This window comes from Gopherus evgoodei, chromosome 14 (assembly GCF_007399415.2).
Source record: "Gopherus evgoodei ecotype Sinaloan lineage chromosome 14, rGopEvg1_v1.p, whole genome shotgun sequence".
Classification (NCBI taxonomy): domain Eukaryota; kingdom Metazoa; phylum Chordata; order Testudines; family Testudinidae; genus Gopherus; species Gopherus evgoodei.
The window spans coordinates 21,609,935-21,635,629 of NC_044335.1; the positions used below are offsets into that span (position 1 = coordinate 21,609,935).

At 50.5% G+C, this 25,695-nt stretch overlaps 1 protein-coding gene across 2 annotated transcripts in view; it reads right to left on the bottom strand.

Annotated features, from left to right (window-relative positions):
* Positions 1-1,389: 1,389 nt before the first annotated feature.
* LPIN3 (lipin 3) overlaps positions 1,390-25,695 on the bottom strand; it is a 32,827-nt gene continuing 8,521 nt past the window's right edge. Inside the window, exons 2-20 of one of the 2 annotated variants that reach the window (XM_030533445.1) lie at positions 19,295-19,539; positions 18,557-18,652; positions 17,451-17,722; positions 16,965-17,072; positions 16,048-16,132; positions 13,953-14,445; positions 12,792-12,891; positions 11,847-12,028; positions 11,293-11,386; positions 10,825-10,894; positions 9,724-9,816; positions 8,738-8,784; positions 8,136-8,256; positions 7,252-7,400; positions 6,976-7,062; positions 4,179-4,331; positions 3,066-3,180; positions 2,861-2,964; positions 1,390-2,071 (exon numbers count right to left, since the gene is read on the bottom strand). In XM_030533445.1, the coding sequence (XP_030389305.1) occupies positions 1,927-2,071; positions 2,861-2,964; positions 3,066-3,180; positions 4,179-4,331; positions 6,976-7,062; positions 7,252-7,400; positions 8,136-8,256; positions 8,738-8,784; positions 9,724-9,816; positions 10,825-10,894; positions 11,293-11,386; positions 11,847-12,028; positions 12,792-12,891; positions 13,953-14,445; positions 16,048-16,132; positions 16,965-17,072; positions 17,451-17,722; positions 18,557-18,652; positions 19,295-19,539 (2,759 nt within the window). In that variant the 3' untranslated portion in view covers positions 1,390-1,926. Of the gene's footprint in view, positions 2,072-2,860; positions 2,965-3,065; positions 3,181-4,178; positions 4,332-6,975; positions 7,063-7,251; positions 7,401-8,135; positions 8,257-8,737; positions 8,785-9,723; positions 9,817-10,824; positions 10,895-11,292; positions 11,387-11,846; positions 12,029-12,791; positions 12,892-13,952; positions 14,446-16,047; positions 16,166-16,964; positions 17,073-17,450; positions 17,723-18,556; positions 18,653-19,294; positions 19,540-25,695 lie in introns of both variants that reach the window. The other variant, XM_030533444.1, reaches the window with a different exon arrangement.

Here is a 25,695-nt window from a genome sequence, read left to right on the forward strand (position 1 = left end):
CAGCGGAAAGCTGCAAACAGCAGAAGCTTCTCTCTCCCCTGCATTATAGGGACAAGAGCCAATGTGGGATTTGAAACCCATTTTGAGTTCAAGCTCCTTCCCCGTAGACTAGATATCGGCACCTGGAACAAGTCACTCTTGCTCTCTGCCAGTGAGACAGGAAGCTCCGTTTGAAAAGAGACATCCCTCAGGGGAGCCACAGTTAGAAAGAAGGTGAAGAAAGCCTGAATGTACCCAATGCACCTTTTTGGCTGAGGTTAGAGAGCTTCCATCTCCCCCCAACATACGTGTCAAGTCAGAACATTTCTGAAGTAGGCTGCAGTACGGCCACAGATCAGAACTCATGGGTGCTACTCTCACTTCTGCCAACAACTCACTAGCTGGCCTTAAGCAAGTCACATCTTCTGCCTCAATTTCCCTCTCAGTTAAATAGGAGTCATGCTGGAAAGGCATAATTGTAAAAAGCACTTTGAGATCCTCCCACAGAAGCACAAGGTCATAGAGCAGGGATTGGCAACCTGGGGCCTATGGCCCACCAGGATAAGCCCCCTGGCAGGCCAGGCCGGTTTGTTTACCTGCCATGTCTGCAGGTTCAGCCAATTGCAGCTCCCACTGGCTGCCGTTTGCTGCTCCAGACCAATGGGGGCTGCAGGAAGTGATAGCCAGCACAGCCCTTTGCCTATGCCGCTTCCAGCAGCCCCCGTTGGCCTGGAGTGGCAAATCGCAGCCAGTGGGAGCCGCGATCAGCTGAACCTGCAGACACGGCAGGTAAACAAACCAGCCCGGCCCGCCAGGGGGCTTATCCTGAGGGCCACTTGCCAAAGGTTTGTGGATCCCTGTCATACAGGATTAGTAGGAGCACCTGCAGGTGGCCTCATCAAATCCAGCAGGCTGTGGATGCAAATCCCAGAAGACCCTTTCTCCTATTAGTGACATTGCAAGGGCCAAGAACAACATTGCCTGTTGAACGAGCCCATAGCTCATTACATTAAATAAAATCAGCAGCACTTTAAATGGAACCTCAACCCCTTTGGGAGGGACGGCAGCATCATTCCACATCTGTACATTAAGGGCAAGCTGCCACAGAGAGGCCATGGGCCAGGCTTTCAAGAGATACTGAGGCACCTAAAGATGTTGATGGGGGATTTTCAAAGGTCTTACAAAGGCAACACAGCTGGGCCCTGTTGCAGAACTAGGAAGAGACCTCTGTACCAGGTTTCAGCTTCCTGATTGAAGCCCTACGTAAGCTCGTACTCCCTGGTGAACTATGAGCTTTAAACACCAATTCAGTGGCACCTGTGCTCAGGAGTGATACAGGAAATGAGCAGTAGCAGAAGCTATAGAATGAGACAGACACACAGGGCTTTAAGGCACTATGTATTATGCTATTAGTGACCAACTACTTTAATCCAGACCATCTTCAGCCTCCTTAAACAAAATTGAGCAATTAAACTGCACCTCAGCTGATCCAAGCTCTGAACTCTCATTGGTTGTTGGGTAGATTAGGATGGGGGGACCCTCCCCTTGAAAAAGCCACATCGTAGGTACCATGAAGACAGTCTGAGCACCAGCAAAAATTGTACATAGCAGCTGCCATAGTGAATATCCACCAGTAGATCAACCCAAGGGGATCCACCCACCACCCCTAAAACCAAACAAGTCATTTCAAACCTATAAGAACCTCAAACATGTATCTGGTTTACAGGAAAAAACATCCAATTCCTACTGAATAAACAAGCTTTATGTCAAAAACTGGATTAATCCCACCACTATCCCTTGAAGAGGGGGTTCACAGTCCAGAAGGTGTCCAGGGTTTATTAAATGAAAACTCCTTAGCAGCAGTAGAATAGGCAGGAGGTGGCAGTGGCTGCTGTATCAAGGCCTGGCAGGTTGTCCATCCTCACCAGGTCTCCATTCTCCAGTGAGTCAGGCAAGATCTTCTATGTCAATGAGCGGCAGTGGAGCCCTCCAGTAGGAGAACTGGCTGTACTCTGGCCACAGCAAAGCAACACTAACACCCTGGCCTACCGGGGGGAAGATTAGCTCCACCAGCTCAGTCAGCCGTTCATACCTACAAGGAAAAAAAGGATCAAACATACAGGATTATGAGGCCACGTTTCTCCTCCTCGGCTCTCATCCAGGCACATGAGCCACCAAAAGGTGCTCAAGGCACACTTTACTCCAGAGCCAATGATGTGTTGTGACTAGGCCCATTCAGACCTGGAGTGCACTAGCTTCTCATGCCACGTATGCTGCACAGGCTTTCGTGCTCACTGGCATGCAGCTGTGGCCCACCCACCACCCCTGTGTTGACAACACTGCTACCACAACAGTGCCAGTGGTGATAGGAAATCCGGTGGTTTAACTCTGCAGGAGACAGTTTAAGTCACAGGCCTTTTCCCTAGGGAAAGCCATGTGAAGGAAGGAAGCCATGTTTGTTAAACACAGGAAAAATAAGACTTCCTTCCTGGGGTTCAACATACTCCTAGGATGCGGACTGTGGAGCCCAACCTTCTCAAAGGCATTTCCCCCCTGCCCAAGCAACTACTCCTCTAACCCTTCCCCTGTGCAAGAGGAGAGGGACACAGAGCTGGCATTAACCCCCAGTTTATCGGGGATCAGGTAGGGACCCTGCAACCTGCCACAGAATGTTATTCATATGAGCTTCTGCATATGAGCCATACAGAAGCTGGACCACAGTAGCTTCCCCACAGTCCAGGCAAGACTAGGAAGAGCTGGGGGACGGGTATGTGTGTGGAAGACAGGGTCAGAAGCAGCCTGAATAGTTGAGGAGGGAGGGGAAGGTGGTGGTAGGGGCAGCCCATGGTAGAGAGACAGTACAGTAGGCAAGCAGGCTTACGTGGATTTCTGGTTCTTGGTGAGCTCCCGGATCAGTTCCCCCTTTGGGTTCACCGTGAATATATGAGACTCTAACAACCCCACTTGCTTGTAAGCATCGACATCCTGCCCGAGAAAGATCAACCAGACCAGTTAGAGCCAAGGAAGCACTGTCCTGCCCCGCCAGGATTGCCCCCCTTTCCCCCAGCAGGGAGGATCGCACTCACATGGACTCTGTTCCCAAAGGCAGCATGGAAGGGCTGCCCCGTGGAGCCAAACAGGTTTCGAATGTCTGTCAAGCAGGCGATTTTGAATACCTCCGGCTTCTTCTCTATCACCTCCCTGCAACATAAGGGGTGGGACGTCAGGTCCCGACAGGACCCACTGAGCCAGGCTGGTCCAGGATCTAGGACAGCCAGGACTTCAATGCACTCCCTTGTTCCAGGATCCCCCAGGCAGAGTCGAGGGGCTGCAGTTGGCCCATCCTAGGAGGGAAGTCCAAGCCTCTCCCCCTACCTTATCTGGAAGGCTGTGACGACACAGGTGATGAGACATGAAGGAGCCCAACCCCTACTCACTATCCCCCTCCGCTGGGGGAGACTGCCATCAGCCAAATCAAAGCAAGTACATCTGGAGAGGCAACAGGGGCACCGCACCCCTCCTATTACAGGGGAAGTGGAAGTCCCAGAACAAGGGGCAGTTCTGCTTAGCAGAACAGTGCCAAACACCACTGGGGGTGAGATTAGAGGAGCCAGGGGGCAGATGCTTTGTAAAGCCAGAACCATGTTGCAGACTTTAATGAATTGCTTGGTATTAAAAGCCATTACCAGCATCCTGAGAGGAGTGGCTAAGAGACCCAACCCCAGGGAACAGGCTCCTCTGATGAGGATAAAGCCTGTTTGTGCAGGGATAGGGCTACACCTGCAATGAAACCAGTGTTTGGGTTAAGATATGACAGAGGTAGGTGGTTTATAGCATCTAAGTCCCATTATGTGGGGAGTGGCGGGGAAAGCATGTGTACAGAAGATATTAACCAGAGACAGGCTGAACACCCTCCAAGGAGATGTTTGGCCAGGAGTTTCAAAGCCTTTGAGACCTTCATCATGCAGCAGAGAGGCTTGCATGGTTCCAGCACCTGCACATGAGGGCTTCTACCTAAGCTCTCACACTGCTCCCATCACTGAGGGGCTGCTGGTGCCCCCTCAGCTCCTGGGGGAGCCAGGCTTCCCACAGAATGAAGGCCAAGGAGGAGCCATCAAAATAAAGACATGTAGGTGCCAACCCAAGTGTAGCTGTCCTGGGGGGGGGGGAGGGAACAGAACATGGCAGAGAAGAGCTACCTGTGAAAGGCTGAGAAGAGGCTGCTGGGGGCCAGCAGGATGGGCCCCCTGGGGAGGGCACAGCCCTGGTCCTTGACCCATGTCAGGTATCCTTTGGTGATGTGCGCCATGCCAATGGCCCTGGATGAGCAGTAGAGGAACTTGTAGCCATTCCTAGAACAGAGAAGGTAGAACCAGGCAGAGAGACTTGTCTCTGAGCAAGCTGCAGTTTCATGTTATGTCCCTTGGCACTGCCACAAGGAGGTGGGACCTATACGCTGTGGTTTGGAGACTGAACCACCCCAATTCCTGCTCCCTGCACTCCACAACAGGCATGCACAGCCACCATCACCCCATGCACAAGGGACCACTGATTACATCTGGCAACGCTGCTCTCCATGGTCTTGGGTGCTCTGTCCGCTCAACACAGGGCACTCGAGTCCAAGCTCCATAGGAAGAGATCATGAGTGGGCTCATCCCAGAGCAGCCAAACAGGGAGCAGGTTCTCCTCACTGCCCACTCCAGTCCTGGAAGTGCTTTGGCAGATCTGCCAGAGGTGATTCAACATGGACTCACTCCAGAGCCCTGAGCCTCTCACCACCACAGGCACTGCACTCCAACCAGAAGGCTTCCGGGTGATTTCCTGGCACCACCCAGGTACAGAGAACAGCCTCCCATCATCCTTTGGCCAGATGCAATGCTCAGCGGCGGAGGGTGGGGAAAACAGAGCACACCAGGGTGCCAGCGGCTACCTACTGCTCTAACTAGGCTTAACAGTATTTAGTGAGCTTCCCGCCACTCCTAGCACATCAACCAGAGCTTGGCACATGCTCTTGAAGAACCCACTCAGCTGGCTGCACAAGGATACCAAGTTAGTGCAGGGGAGATTTAGTCAACTTTCAGGAGTTTCCCCCCAGCTTAGCACACAAGGTCACATGTGTGCAGCTGGTTCAAGAGGGGAGCTGCAGGCAGGGGAGGCCAACCAGGAGATTCATGTGTCTGTTGGTTTCTCTTATTCAATAGACCAGGTATAAAAGGCAAGAGTGGCAGGATGCAAACTCCTCCCTCTATGGCTCAGTTATTCACCTATCCCAGCCCCTTGTGAGGACAGTATGCAAGTGAAGTGGGGCTCACCTCTTCCAGGCATGGAGAGGGATATGGTTTCCTCACAACAGAGGAAATATTCTGAAGTGAGCCAAGCTCATTGCAGCTTCAAGTACACACAACAGGTACACAACACTCCACAGTGGTGGCTCAGAGATCACACATGGAAATACCAGCATCTGAATACTCTGGCCAATTGAAAAGCCACCCCCATAGGGGCACGACCAGGGATAGAACATGACAGGATGCACAAGACAACCTTAAACAAGATTTAGTTTAGTTAAAACCAAACATTCTCCAGGGTCATTTTAAAAACACAGTTGCCTTTGCAGGTCCCAACTCAAAAGACCTGCTACTGACCAGTTCAGATGAACATAGGTGAGGGAAGCCTTAGAGCCAATTGCTCCCCTTTACATGTGGAAAGCACAGAAGTCATTCGATGACTGTGGCCTTCAAGACAGCATCACATACCTCCCTAATCCACTAGCCAGTCTCCTACATTTGCCTAGGTGTCCTTTCACAATGCCCCTTAGGAGGCTGCTCAAGTCACCCCCAAGTCTCCCACTACCTCCCAACCATCTACCAAGTCCTCCACCAAAACCTTCTTCCAGGAAACCTTCACACACCCTCTTCCTCAGCAAGGCCTCTGTCATAGGCCTGCATTTGGCCCAATTAGCCTCTCAGCTCTGTGAGGGAAGGTCCACACTAAGTGGGTTGTAGAGCACCCAGTAACTTTACAGATCTCCATGAATAGTTATATTGTCTTCTAGCTATTCGAGATTAAGAGGAAGCTTCCCCGTTGGCTGGTCATGCCTTAATTGCCTCCTACAAAGTTTCTTCCCCAGGACCAGCTGGATCTGGCCACTGTCAGAGACAGGATATTGAGCCAAGGGGCTAGTGCTCTGAACTGGCCTGCCAATTCCTATGATTTCCAGAGAACTCCTTGGATAGCTACCCAAGTGAATGAGGCTTATTTACAGTCTGACTGAGGAATTCACAACAGGAGATGGAGTCCCCTGGAAGGCACCTTTTGGAGAAGCAAAGCAGCCTCTCCTTCACAGAAAGGATCAGCATTGCTGCTTAGCAAATCAGTCACCCGGATGGCTCAGCTGACCGCACTTGCAAACACTAATAGAGCCATGAACCTCTTTGGTCATTTCCTTGCCAATGCGCAGCCTGGATGGCAAGGACTGAAGCAGGCATGAGGAGCCTTGGAGCCATTAACCCCACAGTGCCAACGACAGCAGAGAAGTTTAACACTAAATTGGTCAAAACACAGGATCCTCCACAGATGTGTCCCCCCCTTTGCACTCCAACCCCCAGCCTCTGGGTCAAGACAAAGAGCTCTGCAAAGTCACTCTGTGATAAGGCCTTGGGCAAAAAAAACTCTTCTGTGGCTTTTAAGGGCATTTGCTGTCAGTCCCCCCTTCCCCTCCCCATGTGTAATGCAAGTAAGGATGGGAAGGAGAGAATGGCTACTAGGCATAGGTCAGAGGAAATGCTAGCTCCAGCTCTGCCCCCCGCCCTCCTTTCCCCAGCAGCACTGGGGGAGAGAAAAGGTTTAATAGAACCACACAGAAGGAGACAGAAGCTAAATGCAGGATGGGCCCCTTCCCCATAAGAGAGCCCTGATCCTGGGGTCCCACATCTCAGTCCATCTGGGCAGGGCCCCTGCCAGGTACCTAACTAAAGATTTAACTTATTTGATACCTACATGTGGATTTTATGGAAGAGTTTGGCAATGCCCTGGTGGGTCCAGTCTTTTCCCAGATGTGGCAAAATGTGACCCAAAGCATCAGACCTAGAAGGAAAAGAAGAAGAAGAGGTTAAAAATATACCCTTAAAGTTATGTGATTCCCAGCTGGTTTGACAGCAGACCTCCAAGCACTGGTAGGCTTATAATACCCTCTGGGACAGGCCCATGGTCACATACACAAGGCATTTAATGACACATGCTCTCCCTGCATACAAACAGAGGAGGGCCCCTTACTTGGTGATGGTCCCATCGATATCAGAAATCACCACCTTGTCATCCCAGTTCCACAGATAGATGGTGGCCTCACAGCGACATGTGCCCTGGTATTGAGTGGTCACGCTGAACATCACCTCGTTGGGGCCATTCTGAAGGTTCAGTTTCTTCTACAGCAAGAGGGGAGAAGATACGTGGATATTTGTGCAGCGCCTCTCCCCACAGAGGACCCTATGCAATACTACTTGGGTGAACATGTATTCCACCCCAACACATTTCAGTTGGAGGAGACGTTCTGTGCGATTTTACATGGGTGCGCGCGCATGCACACACACACACGTCAAACCCTTCTGAAATGCAGCTGTTCCTGGGGCAGATTGTAGTAGCTGTTTAACAGCACACATTAAGCAGCGATATACACAGCAGTTTTTGCAGGAAGAGAACTGTATCCAGTTGAAGCCATAGGGGAATTTCAGGCATGAAGACTAACTACTAGGGTTGGATTTTGGTCAAGACACCCTTATGGGGGTCTTTCTACCCACCAGTGATCTGGACCTCTTTTTCACATATCAGGCAAGAGATACTCCTGCAGCCCAGAACCCCCGACCAGTGCTGACCCAGAGGGAGAGGGCCCCACCAACTGATTCCACTTAGACCTTCAAGGAAAGGTGTCCCACCCAACTAGTGACCATACCTGATCCTGCTTAAGCTAGCAAGATCTAATGTGATCTTAGGCCTGGAATAAGACCTTTAGGAGCATTAATATCTTGGCCCCACTGCAGAACATCCCTTTAGCGTGCTCCTAGGCAGTGGCAGCTCTATTTGAAGGGCCATCTCTTCAGTTTCAGAGAGAGAGGGATCTCCTCCCATTCAGCCTTGATAGCGGAGAACACACACACACATACAATCTGATCTGAAGAGAGTCTCAAGGATTTCTTGTAGGTGGGAAGAAATTTCTGCACAGTGGCATCAGGTCTCGACACCGGGGATATGGATTCATCACTGGATGAAGGATCCATCTTCCTCCTACACGCACATGGAAATAGAGAGAGAGAAAGAAATGAGGCTGTTTCACTGCAGCAGCAACAGAAGCCCTTACTCAAGCCACAACTACCAGCACAAAAAACAGCCATGTACTGAAGAGTGAGAGACCAGTCTGCAGAGAAGTATGACCAGCCTTGCTCGGGTAGATGGGCCGGCATCATGAAGTAGGGGTGTGGGGTGGGCATTGACTGGGGTTGTCATAGAGACTGGAGTCTCCAGAGCTTCAGGAGCATGGGGTAAGGATATAATGAGGAGCTGAATGCCCCAACATTACCCACTCCTCTTCCCTCTCGAGGCTATGAAGGGCCCCCCCACCACCACTCCCACATACAGGGGTAGCCATCGGGAAGAGCAATTCATTTAATAAAAAGGAGGGAAAAGATCAGGCCTGTTGTCTCAGCCTATTAGGAAGCCAGCCCAGCCTCCACCACAGATCGATAACTAGCACAAGAAGGCCGCTTACCTCTGTGGGGTAGAGCCCTGCTCCAAATCTCCTGCGCTGGGTTCATGCTGTGGACATAGGCATTTCTACCATTAGCACCTTTAGACAGATTCCCACTGGGAGCTCAGAGGCCAGGAGTAAAGGCTACCTGCTTGGCTGGCTGTCAGAGCGATACTGGATAACTCTTCACCATGAGGGGAAAGAGGCTTACAACAAAACTCACCAGCACCTGGGGGTAAGGGGGGAGGGGAAGAAGTCTTACCCAATCCCATCTCTGGGACACAAGATGGGGAGGGGAGAATGAAGATCTGGCCCCCATGGGGGCTACCTTTCCTACCCTAAGGAGCCAGTGCCTATCTTGATTTCAGTCCAATACCTTGTGGTCTTCACCTGCTATTGCAGAGCCCCTCTTCTGCGCCCTCCCCCCATGCACATTTCTTTTTATAGTTTTGTTAACTGCAAATTCTTGGTGGGAGTAATTCCAGGCACGCCACCCAGCTCCAGGGCTCATGCTCTTACATGCGGAGCTCCAGCAGTTTGTGCCACACTAACAGCTCAGGCACTAGGGCTGAGTCTACAGCACCACTTACTTCAGTGTCACTTATGTCTTTTAGGGGTGTGAATAAGCCACCCCTTTGAGCAACGTAAGCGACACCAACCTACGTGCCAGCGTGGACAGTGCTATGTCCACAGGAGAGCTTTTCCTACCAACATAGCTACTGCCTCTCATGGAGGTGAATTTGTTAGGCAGACGGGAGAGATCTCTCCCCTCAGCCTAGAATATCTTCACCAGAGGCACTACAGCTACTAACTTCCGGCAGCATTGGGGTTCTGAGGATACCACACAGAGGCCAAGGACACATTACCCTTATTTTCAGACGTTACTGCCTCCAGTCTCCACCTCAGCTCAGCTACAAGGCCCTGTTGTGGTTCGGCTTGGGCAGGAGAACGCAGAGGGAGGAAGAAGTTACTCAGTCTCTGCTCAGTCACAGCCACCACACACATACCTCCTCAGCAGTCAAGTCTCTCCTCCGCCAGGAAAACCACCACCTGCCACTCTTCTTGGGCATTTTCTCCTTCACCAGCCGGTCAATGGTGCTCTGTGAAAATGGGAGCGTTTAAGAGGGACAACTCTTGCTGCACCGCAAGTCCTGTCTGAGCCCAAGACTGGAGAACATTCACAAGGCATAGTCACCCACTTACCTCAGGATGGCAACAGCCAGGCCACTGCCCAAGCACTGAACATAGGCTGAGGGGAAAATTCACAGCATTTACCTTAGTTCAGCTTCCTCCCCAACCCATCCTCATCACCACAACCCATCTCTACGAGAAGCTGAGGCCAACTGAAAAAAGGCCAGAGCAGACCCAATTCTTTCAGAGGTCAGGAGTGTCCAGCTCAGCCCTATCCCCAGGCAGATGTCACCGAACTGGTCTTTTGTCGAGGGGGCAAGGGAAAGCTTCATTTCCCAACTGCCATGTTTGGGCACTCAGAGTGACATGCAAGTACAAACACTGGGCACTTGGACACCAAAGTGCAGTTCTGGGCTTTGCATGTTTGAGCGAGGGAGGGACGATTGATGCACTTTTGTGGTCAGGGAAGGAAGGGACTGGGAGTCAAGGTTCTTGGCTCCCACCCCTGACTTTGCCCCACACTTATTTAGTCTCTCTGTACCTCAGTCCCTCCCCAACCCTCATCTACATAGCATATGGGCATTTACAGCTACTCACTACACAGGACTGGCTCCAGCTTTTTTGCTGCCCCAAGCAGTGGTGAAGAAGAGAAAAAACACACACCACAACCCACACACACACCACCCTGATTGCACAGCCGAGGAAGAGGAGGAGAGGGAGTGAAGGACCTGCCACTGCAGATCCGGATGTGCCGCCTCAATAACGGATGGAGTGCTGCCTCTTTCTATTGGCCGCCCCAGGCACCTGCTTCCTTCGCTGGTGCCTGGAGCCAGCCCTGTCACTACATGGTGAGGTTGTGAGGCTTGGCAGAGTGCCTGGGACCCTTGGGTGATAAATACTATTAGCACAGGAATATAATTCCCTTAAGGGTAAGGGACTCCACAGGGTCAGAGGAATGCAGTGTTTCTGCCATTTACCTTGGGAACGTTCTTCTGGAATGCCTGCAAGGAGAGGATCATGGGAGCAGCCACTGCCCAGTTATAGTACCTGAAAGACACAAGAAGTAGAGGAAGGCAATTGCACATGAAGAGCAAAAGTCTCAGGGAGGGTGGTGGCTAGGCATGGGGAGGCTGCCTGGAAAGGGAAAACACAGCAAGTATATATTTGGTGCAAGGGCAGCAAAGAGCCATTTTCAGATCATGCTGGCTGCAGAGGGTTTCCCCACCATTTTGAGCCTCTCAATAGTTAGGTCATGGTTTTGTGTCTATGTCCCACAGAGCAGCCAGCAAGCACCATGTATCCCAGCCTAGACAATACTACAATACAAACAGCCATCAACATCAGTCATGGATGCTTGGAGAGAGGTTTCTTTGGCACAAGGGGAATAATTATATATAAAGTCACTAGCTCTAGGAGAAGCCAAGCCAGAAAAGCAGACTACTCACTTCCTGTGGATCTGTATCACCAGGTTTGGGTCATCGAGGACTTCTGGGTTCTCAGCAAACTCCTGGTAAGAGATGATGTGCTCCATGAACTTCTCTAGCAGAAACGTGGGGGGTGGGGGAGGAAAAAAAGAGATGAAAAGCCAACACCTGAGCAGTCCCTAACTAGAACATTAAGCTTATGTGAACCAGAGAGGGGACATAAGCAGCTCTTTAATGGCTGTCAGGATAGGAGTCCTAGACCTCCTCATAGGAAGCTGTCAGACATCTGTGTTGCTGCGCACCACCACTCCTTATTCACTTGAATGGGTCCTGCAGATGCTTCCCCTCTTGCACGGCCCAGCAGCTGGTCTGCTCCCTATCTGTACTGTACCTCCTCTTAGACAGCTACACACTGTTCCTGCTAAGGATGGGAGAATGGGAATAGGGGCGGGGTTGGTTGTAGCAGAGCCAGCTGCTGTCCCAGCACAATAAGCTCTGCCCGTGGAGAAGGAAGACACCCCCAGTGGTGTGCTCTGAAAATTAAGAGCAGGTTCATCCCTTCTGCTTGGACCTACTGTGCAAGATCTCTCTGCTGTCCCCGAGACCACCACATAGAGACAGCGCGATGGGGTGCGTCAGGTCATTAGTGGGGTCGGATAAGTTATCAGTCCCTCCATCGGCTGTAGGACCAGCCAGCAGCTGGGTATGGCTGAGGCTGCTGGGATCATTCGAGGACTTTGAACCCAGTTCCACATCACTGTCAACAACAGAACAAACAGTGACAATGCTGCATGATTCACCAAGTCAGATACACCCTGGCCACCAGACTGAGGGAGCTGAACTTCTCTCCTCCCCTCCAGAGGCACAGTTTTGAACCAAAACGGTGCGACCAGGTTTCAGTCACATGACTAGGCAACAGGAGTTCCTTCCAACTGCATCAGGCCATTGAACTTCACACAGAGGTGCAGAGCTGTTCTGCTGACTGCCTGGCAGTCAGGCCAGGGGACCGGGTGCTGGTCTCCACAGCTGAACACAAGTGAGCAGGATCTCCTGCTGGGAGAAGTCCCAAGCAGCCCTCTCAGGAAGAAACTTGGGCCTAAGTCTACAAGTACAAACCTGTCTTAAAATAAGAGATCCTTAAAAATTAAGGCAAACCCCAAGGAAAAAAAAAAAAAAAAAAAAGGGTTGGGCTAGTGAACAGCACACACTGTATGCCCATTGTAGTACAAGTGCGGTTCTGGCATAAAGTAGAAGCTAGACTGCCCTGAGACTAGTTAGACTTAGAAAGGCCATTAAACACTCTCCAGTCCCATCTATATTGCAGGATGGACCTGTGCTCAGTGTAGCTAGGACCGCAGTGAGTTTATCTGGATCAGTTACCTCCAGCACGTTGTTTCAGTGTTCACTCCCTCCATGTCAGCTAATAGAACCATCTTTTCTGGCTGCAAGGAATCAAAATTCCTCTTGGGCCACGAAGGTGGCCAGACCCTGCTCTGAAACCAGCCTAACAAAGGCCATACCTTTTGGGGAAATAAAGGGCCACCTGTTCCTCGTCCAGACTGGTGAGGTCCTCCAAGTAAATGTCACTGGGACCCAGGTGAGGGCTTCTCTTTGTGAAACCTCAAACAGACAGACATATAGTGAGACCAGCATTTTCCCCCAATCCATCAGGCTCTTACAGAAGCGCAAAGACTGTTTCCCCACAAAAGACTTTAAAATTCCCATTGAAACGGACTTCAGCTAGACCAACATGGAGTTGCTAAGACTGCAGGACACACATTAGAGCTAGTGCAGGAGAACCTAGAAGGGAAGCCAACTATAAAGCAAAAAGGGAAACTGATGCATCTATTTTCACCCTCCACGTTCAGTAGCAAGGAAAAAAGTCAAACACTCTTCCCGGTTGTTAGGGTTACTCTGTTTGCAATAAACCAAACTTCTGTACCTATGGCAACGTATTTGATTTTTTAAAATCATATTTCTGCCTTGCTATGCTGGGGGAAAGCCAAGTAGCTCCATTAATCTCAGCTGATTTTTTGTGGGATGAATCCAGAGCAACAAGTAAGCTGTGGCTCAGTGTCACTTAAGTGCTAGAAACCCAATATCCTTGAATATGTCAAAGGATGGACAGCGAGGCACACAGCTGAGCAGGGATTCTGTATAGCTAGTGTCAGCCACAAAAGGGAAGAGAAGAAAACCTGCTGGACTTGCACAAAAGGAGGTGCGTAAGCCAGAATGACTTAGGCAATGGACATGGTATATTTGAGGGATAAAGGAGGCTTTGGGAAGCAAATAGGTAAGGGAGAGGACTGGTATTTGGGAATGCAGGAGGGGAGTTGCCAACTGAAAGAGGGAAGTTGGAGGTGCATGTTGCTCTGGGGCTTGCAAAGCAGGTGGAGAGGAGCTCGATTAGAGTGCTTGCCACTGGGGGAGCCAGAGAGCACACTCACTTTCCCAGGAGTGCCACAGGGAGCTTGGTGCACCATTGGGCAGGGGAGCTGCAGAATGAACACTCCACTCTCAAAACACAAGGGCCTCCTGCATCTGCATGCTCGGAAGAGACACTTGGGGCTGGCCCGGATGTAAGATGTGGATCACAGATGCACAACTCTAAGCCAGGCAGCCTAATCCTATAATCAGAGCTATAGCAATCTCCATTCTACACCATCAAACCTGCTGCTCACCCTGCCTCCTTGGGCTTTCCGATTTGGTTTCTGGGCTATCACTGGGTTCCATGCTCTCTGAACCAGCCTGTCTTAGGGCTGGGGCTGGAGCTGGGGCTGCCAGTGCACAAGAGGGATCCAGCTCTAGGACTTGCTGATTCTTCACCACATTCTCTTCTCCTTCCACAGCTTCTCCCGCTGACTGTTCCTGTGCTCCCTGCTCTCCTATTCGGGGCAGGGTGGTCTCAGGCACACTCTCCACCTTGGCTACAGACTCTGCCGAGGGCTGGTCTTTCAGCACAGGGGGGCCATTCCCATTTTGGAAGACGGGCGTTGGCCTAATTACAGGTGTGGTGGAGGAACAGGATGTATCCCAGGAGTCTGCTGTTCTCAAGTCGCCTTCCAAACCTGCCGTAATGGCTTGGAAGTGGGTTGCCTGGCTCACTGGGACGGTCGCTGTTGTGCTGATGGTCACAGTGGACTTGACTGGTTCGACTCGCTCCAATTTACTCACCTTAAGAGGGGGGAGGAAAGAGGGTTGGGTGTGGGAGGGGTAAAAACCGAAGGATCAGCCCTTCAAAAGGAAAGGCAGAAATTCTCCTCCAAATGGCATCCTCTCTTTCTCCCATGTGTATTCTAGGCCCCAGCTGGAACAATATCCACATCAAGTGCATGAAGAAGAGAGGCAATAGCTAGCACAGGGGTTCTCTACCTCTCGCTTTGAGCTCCTTGCTCCCCGTCCACCCAACATGCTATAAAAACCTCCACTGCCCACCTGTGCCACAATAACTGATTTTCTGCATATAAAACTCAGGGCTGGCATTAGGGGAGTAGCAAGCAAGGCAATTGCCCAGGGCCCCATGCCAAAGGGCCCCCCCCCCGAAGCTACATTGCTCAAGCTTTGGCTTCAGCCCTGGGTGGTGGGATCAGGGACCATCCAGTGGGGCTTTGGCTTTCTGCCCTGGGTCCCAGTGAGGCCAATGCTGATCTTGCTTGGGGGACCCCTTGAAACCTGCTTGTGGCCCCCTAGGGGGGCCCGGATCTCTGGTTGAGAACCGCTGAGCTAGCGGATGCTCTGTGGAACTTACACGAGTGATGGGAGCTCACCAAGTACCTTCTAACCCCAAAGCACCTGCTCTCCCTGGATTCTGGCACCATGGAAAGCAAAGGAAAGTTGCTGCATCACATTTACAGTAATAAGCTATACTAGTCCAAGCACCTTTATCCCTGTATAACTGCATCACCCAATGGGGCGGGCAGCGCTGCTTTAACCATATTAGTTTCAGACAGAGCTAGCTAGAGCACAAGGAGTGTGTATAGACTAGCCCTTATACCACCACTCTGCAGAAGGCTTCATGTCACATATACAGATAATCAAAGAAGAAAGACCTCTGTTCCATTGGTTATCAAGAACAAGCCCATCTGCACATATTACACAGAAAATACACGAGAGAACATTCAAGGTTGCAAAGTTAAGCACTCAAAGATGCCAGAATTAAGGTTGCCTGTCACCATCCCTCCCTCCCCATGGGCTTGATGTGTGTATAAGCGAATGGCCCATCAGGCTGTTCTCTTCTGGCTAGTGAGGGGTCTAACAACAAAAACCTAACCAGTAGACGCAGCCATAGCAGGCAGCCAATAGAAGGAAGCACCAGACTAGTGCTATTCTGTAGGATCTGCTCTAGAGTTCAAGCTACAGGGACAATATTCTGCATAACATAGGCACTTACAAAGCCTCAGTTCTGACTCTCCGTCTATGTTACATTTTAATTTATATTAAAGCAGAGTTGGGACTAAGCATTAGACCAAGAGATTAAAAAACGTAAGAGGGCAAGGGGAAAAAGAGGCATCTCACTCCACTCCCCGACCATTGCTCCAGAATAGCCCATGCAGAACACAGAGATGCCTTCAGACAATTGCAGCATAGATCCTATTTTGCAGAGTTGAAAGAATTAAGCTGCTACCTGAAACCTGGGACAGCCATGTTCTCTCGCTAGACCAAGTGTCAGCTGCCCACTGACACGTGGTCAGAAAGCCAATTTCCCCCCCAACCAGTCTTTCCAAAAAACAAAATTTGTTTAGAGATTGTTTTCTCCATTCCCCCTCCCTTACCTACCTGAGGGAGCCTCCCCCAAGTCCACTGCATGCAGGGTTCAGCTCCAAGAGAGGGCTCAGAGGGTTTGATCTCCAGTTCAGAGTCACTTTTGGGGGAAGACAGATGGCTTGGAGTAAGGCTACAGAGAAGAACCAGGAAGTCAAGCAGAACCCTTTCCACCTCCACAGCACCCATCCACATTAATTCCAGTTGCACCAGGGGCTTCAAATGGGATCAGGGCCACACTGTGCCCGGTGCTGTACAAAGACAGAGCTGATCTCTGCCCTAGAGAGCTTACATTCCAACTAGCCAAGACTGACAAGGGAGGGGAGAGGACAGAGAGGCAAAGCCATCGGAAGCGATTTGCCAGAAGTCACACAGCAGGTCAGTAGCAGAGCTGGGAATAGAACCCAGGTCTCAAGTCTCAGTCCAGTGCCCGAGCCATTGGCCCAGACGGCTTCTGTGGGCTTGTCAACATGGTGCATTAGTCTACCCCAGAGAGGTAGAAATTCTAGTTCGCACCAGTACGTCATGCACCAAATAGTCTGCATGGACTCTGCCGGCACACACTAAAAGTTACCAAGGGTGCACTGATGTAAACATCACATCAATGCACACTTATGCACTAGTGTGTGTCCCACACTAAAATTTCACACTAGAATTTACACACTCCTGGTTCACTGTGTGGACAAGCCCAGAGACTCCTTCAGGCCTCAGTTTCCACCATCACCATCCACACAGATGTTCTTGCCGCTTCTCAGCTCTGCCCATAGGATCTGGGCCTGTGCAAGGCTTCTCACCCTTCTACATTCCACTCACGCCTTATTGGGCCAGGAAAACTTATTGTTCCAAGTTCCGCTCCCTTGCACCACACAGCTTTCTAGTCACCCCATCCTCAAATATACCCCACGGTCTCATGGAGCCTTAAAATGACTTACCTCTGTGGCGGAGCCAGCTCCCCATCAGAATAATGGTGGATCTCTTTGGATTGCACAGTCCCAGATTCCTCGCTTGGGAGGTCAGTGAAGGAGAAATAAACTGAATCGCTGTGAAAAGAGAAATGAAGTAGAGTGGAAGAAGGAAATACCAGCATTGGGACCTATTGCGAAGGACCCACTATGCAGAAAAAGGAACTAGCCAGAGCGTTAAGTTAAGTATCCAGAAGCAAAAGGAATACTGATTTAGCATTTACACAGGCTTCACTTCCCCAAGGTGTTGCAGTAACATTAGCTACTAACGAACCACACCCCACTGCTGGGAGGCAGGTAGTGGAATCACCGCCATTTTACATAGAGAAACAGTCATTAGGCAAGCAACTTGCTCAGTGCCACCCAGGAGTCAGTGACAGACTCTGGTGTTCTCTCCTCAGTCCACCAGACCACCTGCCCCCAAGGAGACCCACCCAGCCTCCTGGCAGGGCTCACCAGGCAGTCAGCAGCTTGCGCTTTTCCTCAAGAGTCTTTTCGCTGTCAGTCCCTTCCTGCTCTTCTGAAGTAGAGTCTGCTGCCTCCTTTGGCTTCAGCTTCTTCCTGCGCCGCCTTTTCTTACGAAGGGACATCATGTCAGAGCCTGATGCTTCTTGCTCTCCAAGCAGGCTAAGCTGAGACACAGTGGATACCTGGGATGGTTTAACCACAAGATCTGGGCTCTCTTCCAGAGGGATAGGGGAAGTGCACAGACAGGAGGGGAGCGTCTCCTGGAACACAAGTGGGAAGAGGCACAATTGTTAACCTTTGACCCCAGCTCTGTGGGGACAATCTACACAATAAGTGTCATCACAAAATTGTCATGTCTTTGAATGAAGATCTCTTCAGGGCTGGTATGTGTGGACTAGACACCAGGACACCTTTATTAGCCTCAGCGCACAGAGACTGACTTTGAAAGGAACTTTCCAACAGCTTGTCTGAATGCAGTTAGAAGGTGAGATCAAGACTTAAAGAAGATAATGGTGCAGAGGGGACTGGTAACTGGATACGCAGCCTTTTCACCTCTAAGTCAGTTGGTCTCATCTAGCAGCAGCCAAAAGTCATCATGAGGGGTTTGTCGAAGCAGGACAGACATTGCCTCACAAGACCCTAAGCATTGTCAGGCACAGCAGAGGCACCAAGGTCTAAGACCACCTCTCTTTTGGAGGCTTTATCAATGGTCAGAGCAAAGGGGGCTGGCTAATCACTGTGCTGTTCATTACGGTCTTGGAGATGTAATGTAGATGAGGTCAGGACTGGAGCATCATAAGCTCCTTGACACTGGGACCATTCCATGTGTTATACTTGGAGGGAGGGAAGGAGAGGGAAAGCACCATACACACCCCAACAGCCAGCAAGGGCTAAGGGCACAACTCCAATGGAGAACATCAATCTGAGCCTACTTGTCTTTCCCTTTTCCACTCCCCATCCCTCTTGCAGTAGGCATGAAGTCAGGAAAAACACAGGAAAAAAAAAAATGAGCCTGCCGACAAGAGGTACAGGAGCCATTTCAGGGGCACTCAGTGGGTACATTCAGCTCTTTCCAGCTATAGAAGATGGCTTACCTCATTCTCCTCTGACTCCTGGACGAAGAAGGCCTCTCCATTGTCTCCCAGCTTCATGTGCAGGTCCACTGGCTCCCCGTTGATTTCTATATCAACCTGACAAGGGGAAGGGAGAGGACAGGGCTTAGAATCCATAGGAATCCACTCACCCAGCAGTTCCCTGGCAATCAAGTCACATACAAGACAAGTGGGGAGATCCATCCAAACCACATCTTCCCCAGGAACCTCCTTCCATGCCACCACAGGGATCTCCCAAAACCTCTGAAAACTAGGAGGGCTGCAGACATCAGTTTTGTTTGAGAGGATGGAATTTTGCTTGGCAAAGGAGTCCCCGGTGAGGCCCCTCAACAACTGGGGAGAGTGTCCCAGCTCTTGGGGACACCTGTCCCCACCAAGGCTCCTCCCTGACTGAAGACCTGTTTCACTTCCACCTGCCACTTGGCAAATGAGGGACAGAGGTCCTCTCACATGTAAATGAGGGACACAGACTCTCCCAGGCAACCTGCTGAGGACAGTCTAGCTTCAGAGAGGGGGAAAGCAAACCATTCCACAATGCACCAGGGCTGTGTGACAACTCAGGCAAATGGCGGGGCTCTCTGCCCCCACCTTCAAGCCAGCTTGTGTGAATCTAGTTTCAGGAAGAACTAGAATGGAGGAGAAAGGAGGGGACCTAAGCAAGTAGACACCAGTGCTCCCTAGCACAAGCAGCATACACCCCATCTGGAGGGCATCACTTACCACTTTCTCCCTGGAACGCAGGACTCCCAGCTTCCCAAAGCGGACGTGGAAAGGCGAGCACTGGAAAGAGCCATCCGGCTGCCTCACCACAATGATGTCGATGCATCCTGTCAGGGTGGCTGGGTTCAGGCCCTTGTACAGCTCCTTCACAGTGATCAGCACAGTCTCAGCCAGCTGCCCCACGTAATTCATGGTCTGAGACTGCAACCAAGGGAAGCAGGGAGACTCAGGGGGCCGTGAGGGACCTGTACACCAAGATGTCCAAGGTAGAAGAATCAACAAAAGCCCATTTTCTATACAAGTCAGCAAGCATTAAAGCCACAAGGCTGGATTAGTCTGAACAAGGGAGGTCTATTGAGGGGGTTAAAGTTACAACTGGTAAACAAAAGGAAAATGGAAACAAACCAGTGACCCAGAATTGCTTTTTTGGAAATTAGATCCAATTGGTAGACAAAAAACAAACCCAAACAGTGGAAGGGGTGGGCTATTCTGCCCAACACCCACTTTTTAGGGTTCTAGAGAGAGTTGGTGGAGGAGGAGATCATAACACAGAGGTGGGAGAAAGGGGTGAGATTCAACATGGCTACTGCTTTCTGGAAGCTGGAATCCCCCAGAACACTGTCCTGGGCATCCTGACCAGACCATGCCACAAAGAGGGAATTAGTGACACCAGCTTGGGCTAAATCCTTAACACCTGGAATGCGAGTCTTGGGTCCCTGCTCCCTCCCCATGTGTCATTTCTCTTCCCCACCTTTTTTCTTCCCTTTCCTCTCTCTTTTTGCCTTACATTAAGGAGTCTGGCTTAACTGGCCAAAACTGCCCTTTTTGCAACATTGCTGTAAGCATGTGACCAGAGGCAGCTAAAAGCTCTGCTCTAAACCAGCAGCTTTCAACTTTTTCTCATTTGTGGACCCCTAAAAATATTTAGAGTGGAAATCTTAGGCATAGTCTGTAGATTCCCAGGGGTCCACGGATCACAGGTTGAAAACCACTGCTCTGAACAGCCCCAAGCTGGGGTACAAGTTTGTCAGCTCTTGGAGAGTCTAATTGGACCACGTGCCATGCCCGCATTTCTTCAGCAGCAAGTTGCAAGTGAGAGTCAGCACTAGAGGGAGCAGCTGTATTTCCTATCTCTGTATGTGTGTCTTCTTTTGTTTTCAAGGAAACAGGATCAGACTAACAACAGCAGCTGCTGTTTCTCCCTCACCCCAGGATAGTTACCATCTTTGAAAGACCAGCAAACAGGGGGTTTTTTCCCTACAACTAGAGGGAAAGGCTATGAGTAAGGCTGCAAGTCTGTCACGGATTCCATGACTTTCTGGGACCTTTATGACTTCTGCAGTGGCTGGTGCAGCTGGTCTGGGGGCTGCCCGAGATGCTCGGGCAGCACACCGACTGCTGCTGGGGAAGTCTAGGGCCACTGTTTCTCTCCCCCACAGCAGCAGCAGGAGTTTGGGTGTGGGAGAGGGCTCAAGGCTGAGGCAGGGGGTTGGAGTGTGGGAGGGGTGAGGGCTCCAAGTGGTGCTTACCTTGGGGGCGGGGGGAGGATGTCCACTGGAAGTGGCAACATGTTCCAAGGCAGAGGCACAGCCAGGGAGCTCTGCGCGCTGCCTCTGCCAGTGGGCACTGTGCCCACAGTTCCCACTGGCCATAGTTCCCAGCCAATGGGAGCTGCTGAGTGGGTGCTCGGGGGGAGCAGTGCATGGAGCCCCCCTGGCCGTGCCTTCACCCAGGGGCTGCAGGGACATGTGGGCTTCCCCCTGCCCCAGAGCACCTGTGGTGCCCCCAGGCCAACCCCTGCCCAAGCGCACCCAAGATTTAGTCAGGGGTATATAGCACAAGTCACTGACAGGTCATGGGCCGTGAATATGTGTTTAAGAACAGCCATACTTGGGCCAGATAGACCTTTGGTCTGACCAGTAGCCGGTCTTCCGACTGTGGCCAATGCCAGGTGCCCCAGAGGAAATGAACAGAACAGGTAATCAAGTGATTCATCCCGTTGCCCATTCCCAGCTTCTGGCAAACAGAGGCTAGGGACACCATCCCTACCCATTGTGGCTAATAGCCATTGATGGACCTATCCTCCATGAATTTATCTAGTTCTTTTTGAACCCTTTTATAGTCACTCACCCTGCTGCTGCCCCCGTCCCCCACCCCAACACTCTCTCCCATTTTCACTTAAAAGTACTAATAACATTCCCCAAGGGAATGGAACAGGAAACAAGTATAGCTTAGTTGCCAGATAGATTCTCCTGTGTGTGGCAGGAAGTTCAGTGTATGCTGTAGAGAAAGAGAAAGCCAGGCTACTTGTGCCAACCTGAAGCCTAATCTCTTTTTTCGCAAAAGTGCTTGTCACTGACAGCCTGCATTAAGGCAGTAGTTTAAACACCTTTCTTACACAGAATTCCCTGCCAGACTCGTTTACTTAAACTGGGTTTGAATAAAGTGACTAGATTAAGAAATAAAGTCACTGGCTATATCAGGGCCTCCTTAGCCAGGTTAGCAGTTACTGCTGGGTACACAGAACAACTGAACGGTGGGCATTTGAAAACTGTTTTTAACCCCAATAACATATTTTCCTACAATATAAAAAGACAGCTGAATGTAGCTGTGTCGACACAGCCTTATCACTAGAAGTCAGCGTGCGTAAATGCTCTTTGTCGGCACTTCTGCTGATAAAATACTTCCAGCCCAGAGAGCAGGAGAGCTCTCCTGCTGACAAAGCCACGTTCACACTTGTGCCTTTATAGTCAATGGAAAGACTCCAGTTAACTTCAATGGAAGGTGAACCATACCCCTTATGAACACAGTATGTGAGGTATGTCTCTTTGGGAAGACAGAGGAACTTCGGCATGGGAAAAGCAACATACTGCCAATCACAAAACATTCAAAACTCATGAGCCGCACCCCAAGATCACGAATTAAAAGGGGTTCTTGTTTACCTTCTGGTCTGACCCTTTAAATGGTTACATTTTCAAGCTTTCCCTGCAACTGTGAGGGCTGAACACTTGATTAAAAATAAATAAATAAATAAATACATACATACATACATAAAGAGAGATTCTCACACATCTCCAGGAACCAGGGCTTTAAAGAAGGCAACAGATATCACAAGAGTAGGAATAAAATAGTGAGAATGGTCAATTCTGAGCTCTACTCCTGGAGGGTCTGCCACCATGCAAACTGGTGTCACCACATTTCCCTGCAGAATTCTTGGTGGTTCTCATTAATGGGTTACAGTTATCACCCTATCGCTGCACTCTTGTTTCAAAAGCAGATGTCAGGTGTTATTTTTCAATTGAATGTTAATCGGTATGAGCCATTTCACTTTTACATGGATTGGCATTTGCCATCCCAGAGGACTTTAATCCCATAATGAAGTCATCAGCAGTCACTTTGTACAGTCTGATCTTCTTATTGGGACACCCTGGCAGATAGCCTTCTGCACCATGCATATAGCTGTCCAAATTGGAAGAAGAGGCATGGAAGAGAGGCAGAAGACATCAAGAGTAACACTATAATCAACAACAGAAGTATTTGCACTTTACACTCATTAATGACCAAATCCCAACCACTCTGATTTGGAACCATTTCACAGCCACTATGTACAGGTGTAGATTAATCTCCAGTAGAGCAGAAATTGTTAATACTTTCCCAATTAAGCAACAGCCATTGCCATTCACCATCATGTGGCTCCCGGGGGTATAACCCAGGGAAGCAGTCATTCCGATTAAGTGGAATAGACTGTGCTGTAAGTAATAAGCAGTAAAGGACTATTTAGTTGCAGGTTGGCAGAGGACTCAGACAGCTTTGGAAGGCCACTTTTATTAGGCACTAATGCACCCCAATCACGCAGCTTTTGGTTTTCATTAGCATGGACATTTGGAAGGAAACCCTGCATGGCCCATAATCTGTGTGTGTCTAGTTCACATACTCCAGCTGATCATTCCCAAAAGGAGGTTAATCCTCTTTGCCACACACAGCAGGATGCCAAGATGCTGCGGATGTCACAGAGCCTTGCAATTTGCACGGTACGCACTATGGTTTTGTATCAAGCGCTGGGACTTTGTGATGATACAAGTGTGACGTGCTGGCATGCTGAGATTCCATGGCAAACCATACGCAGCCCCCACAGAGCAGTTCACAGGAAGTAGTAACAACATCTCCTCCTGGCTAGCACATGGAATCCCAACAGAAACCTCTTGCTGAGCAAGGCATATGATCTGGCCGTTCAGCATGGCCTCCATTTTGAGTAGTAGTAGTAGGGGACACCCAGTACCCAGGGAGTTACAGGAGTGTGATTTCTTCCAGAACTTCCCTGGGCTCCCAGAAGGCCTTACAAAGTCTCCCAGGAGCCACCACTTCAGGAAGCTGTGCCAGGGCCTATGGGATAGGTACCCTTGGGCAATGAGACTGAATAGGCATAAGACAGCCTCCAAGTAGAGATACGGTAAAAATGCAAGCAAAGTTGCCTGACTAGTGGAAACACACTGCAGGGCTGATGCTAGCACTCGTGTTGTCTCACCAGCTCAGTTCTCTGTGTAGATGTAGCCATGGACCAGAGACCAAGGCTATGGCCACTGTTCATGGACTGTGTTAAGAGGGCTAGCAGTGGAGGCCACAACATCTCTGTTAACCTCTTCTGGTAACAATAAGATAGGGACAGGAATCTCTCCTGACAGATACAGTTCCTAGAACTAAGACCTTGTAGTGTGTCTCCCCTGTCCCGTCAGCTTTCACAGCCCTTCCCTCCCCTGCACTCCTCAGCTGTTGGGAAACTAACAGGTTGAGACTGAGGTGGGTGGGAGACTGTTTCCAGGCTTATTCACCAAGCCCCTGTAATAGTTAGGAGAAAAGCAGTTGGTATAAGATGGCAGAGCCCAGCTGGCAATGCTGGGTGAAAACAAGCACTGAGGCAGGGAGAGATTAAGTATTGTCTTTGTTAAGATGAGTGAGTGGCAGAACCCAGAATGGAATCCAGGAGCCCTGGCTGCTAGCCCTCTGCTCTAGCTACTAGGCCACTCTACCTCTTGAAAACATAGGCATATAATCTTAGGTCTGTTGGCCCAGGCAGGATGGTCAAACAGTTCTGGACTTGAGCCAGAAAGACAGCATGGTAGCTTAGCAGCAAGTGTTCCTATGTTGACAAATAAAAGCCCCCCCAGGTTCAAATCCCACTTACCCTCCTAGCGAGGAAGGAGGGCCAGTGTGCCAAGGCCACAGTACTCACAGCCTGATTAGCTCCAAGCGAGAACAGACTTTGGGTTACTCTATCAGCCCGAAGCAGCCTGAACCCAGACTCTAGAGGAGAGGTCAAGATTTCAGCTGGTTTCCTCCTGCTGCCATACAGGCCCTGGATCCCATCTCTGCATGCCACCCTCATCCCAGGGCCCCCCCTTCCCCAACTTTGGGCATTTGCATGACAGGAGGCAGAGCTAGGAGATAGCTCACAAATCCTGCAGATGAGGGATTTAAAGCCACCTCCCATTCGCCCAGCAAGCCAGCCAATGCAACACAGCCTCAGTGGATGGTGGGACTTCCAGCAGAGACCTTGAGAGCAGACACTGTGGGGAAAGAGGATTGCTTACCTAGATGGAAGGGGACAGCTGAACACCATCAGATGCTGCCTCTTCCCCAAAACAGGCACGACCTTCCTGGTATGCTTCACACAGAGTCATATAGCTCTGGCTGCCAGACATCACTCAGATTGGTCTGGCAGGGACATCCACATTAAACCCCACAATCCCAGCCCCATGTCCCCCTGCACTCCCCACCCCAAAACGGTAACAAAATCCTAAGGGTTTGTTTTGCTGCTGTGCAACCCAGAGCAAATGTCCTGGCTGTGTCCAGAAGCTTCAGTGCCTGTCTGCTCTGTGCTGTGCTCGGAAAAGGGTCATGGGCCATCCCGTCGCTGCACCAGCCTGCTGAGCCCAGTTTTCTCCAGTGCTGTTTAATTGGCAGCAGTGCCACCAATCCCCCAGCCACTGGGCAGGAGACACACGATCTTCCCTCTGTGTCCTCTGCTTCACACCCAGCCAGCCTCCTTGGCTCCCAGGACAGCTCATACAAGGGGCACAGAGCTGGATTTTCCCTGGGTGAGTACAGTATAGCACAGCGCACTATACAGGAGTGCACTGGGCCTGAGCACACCCCGGACTCAGACTGCGAGACACTAATAGGGTTTTATGTTTACTTGGTCATGGGAAGGAGGTAGCAGAGGAAGAAATGTGACCACTTCAGTTTAACCCACTTTCCACTCATGGAGTACCTGGCAGGCCCAGGGTGGTACAGTGGTGAGGGAACTTAATCAGAGCTCCAGAGGATACATGTTTAAGGGCACTGCTGAGCAGAAACTCATCCAAGCAGGCTCCAGCCTAGGATTAACAAGGCACTATGGCAAG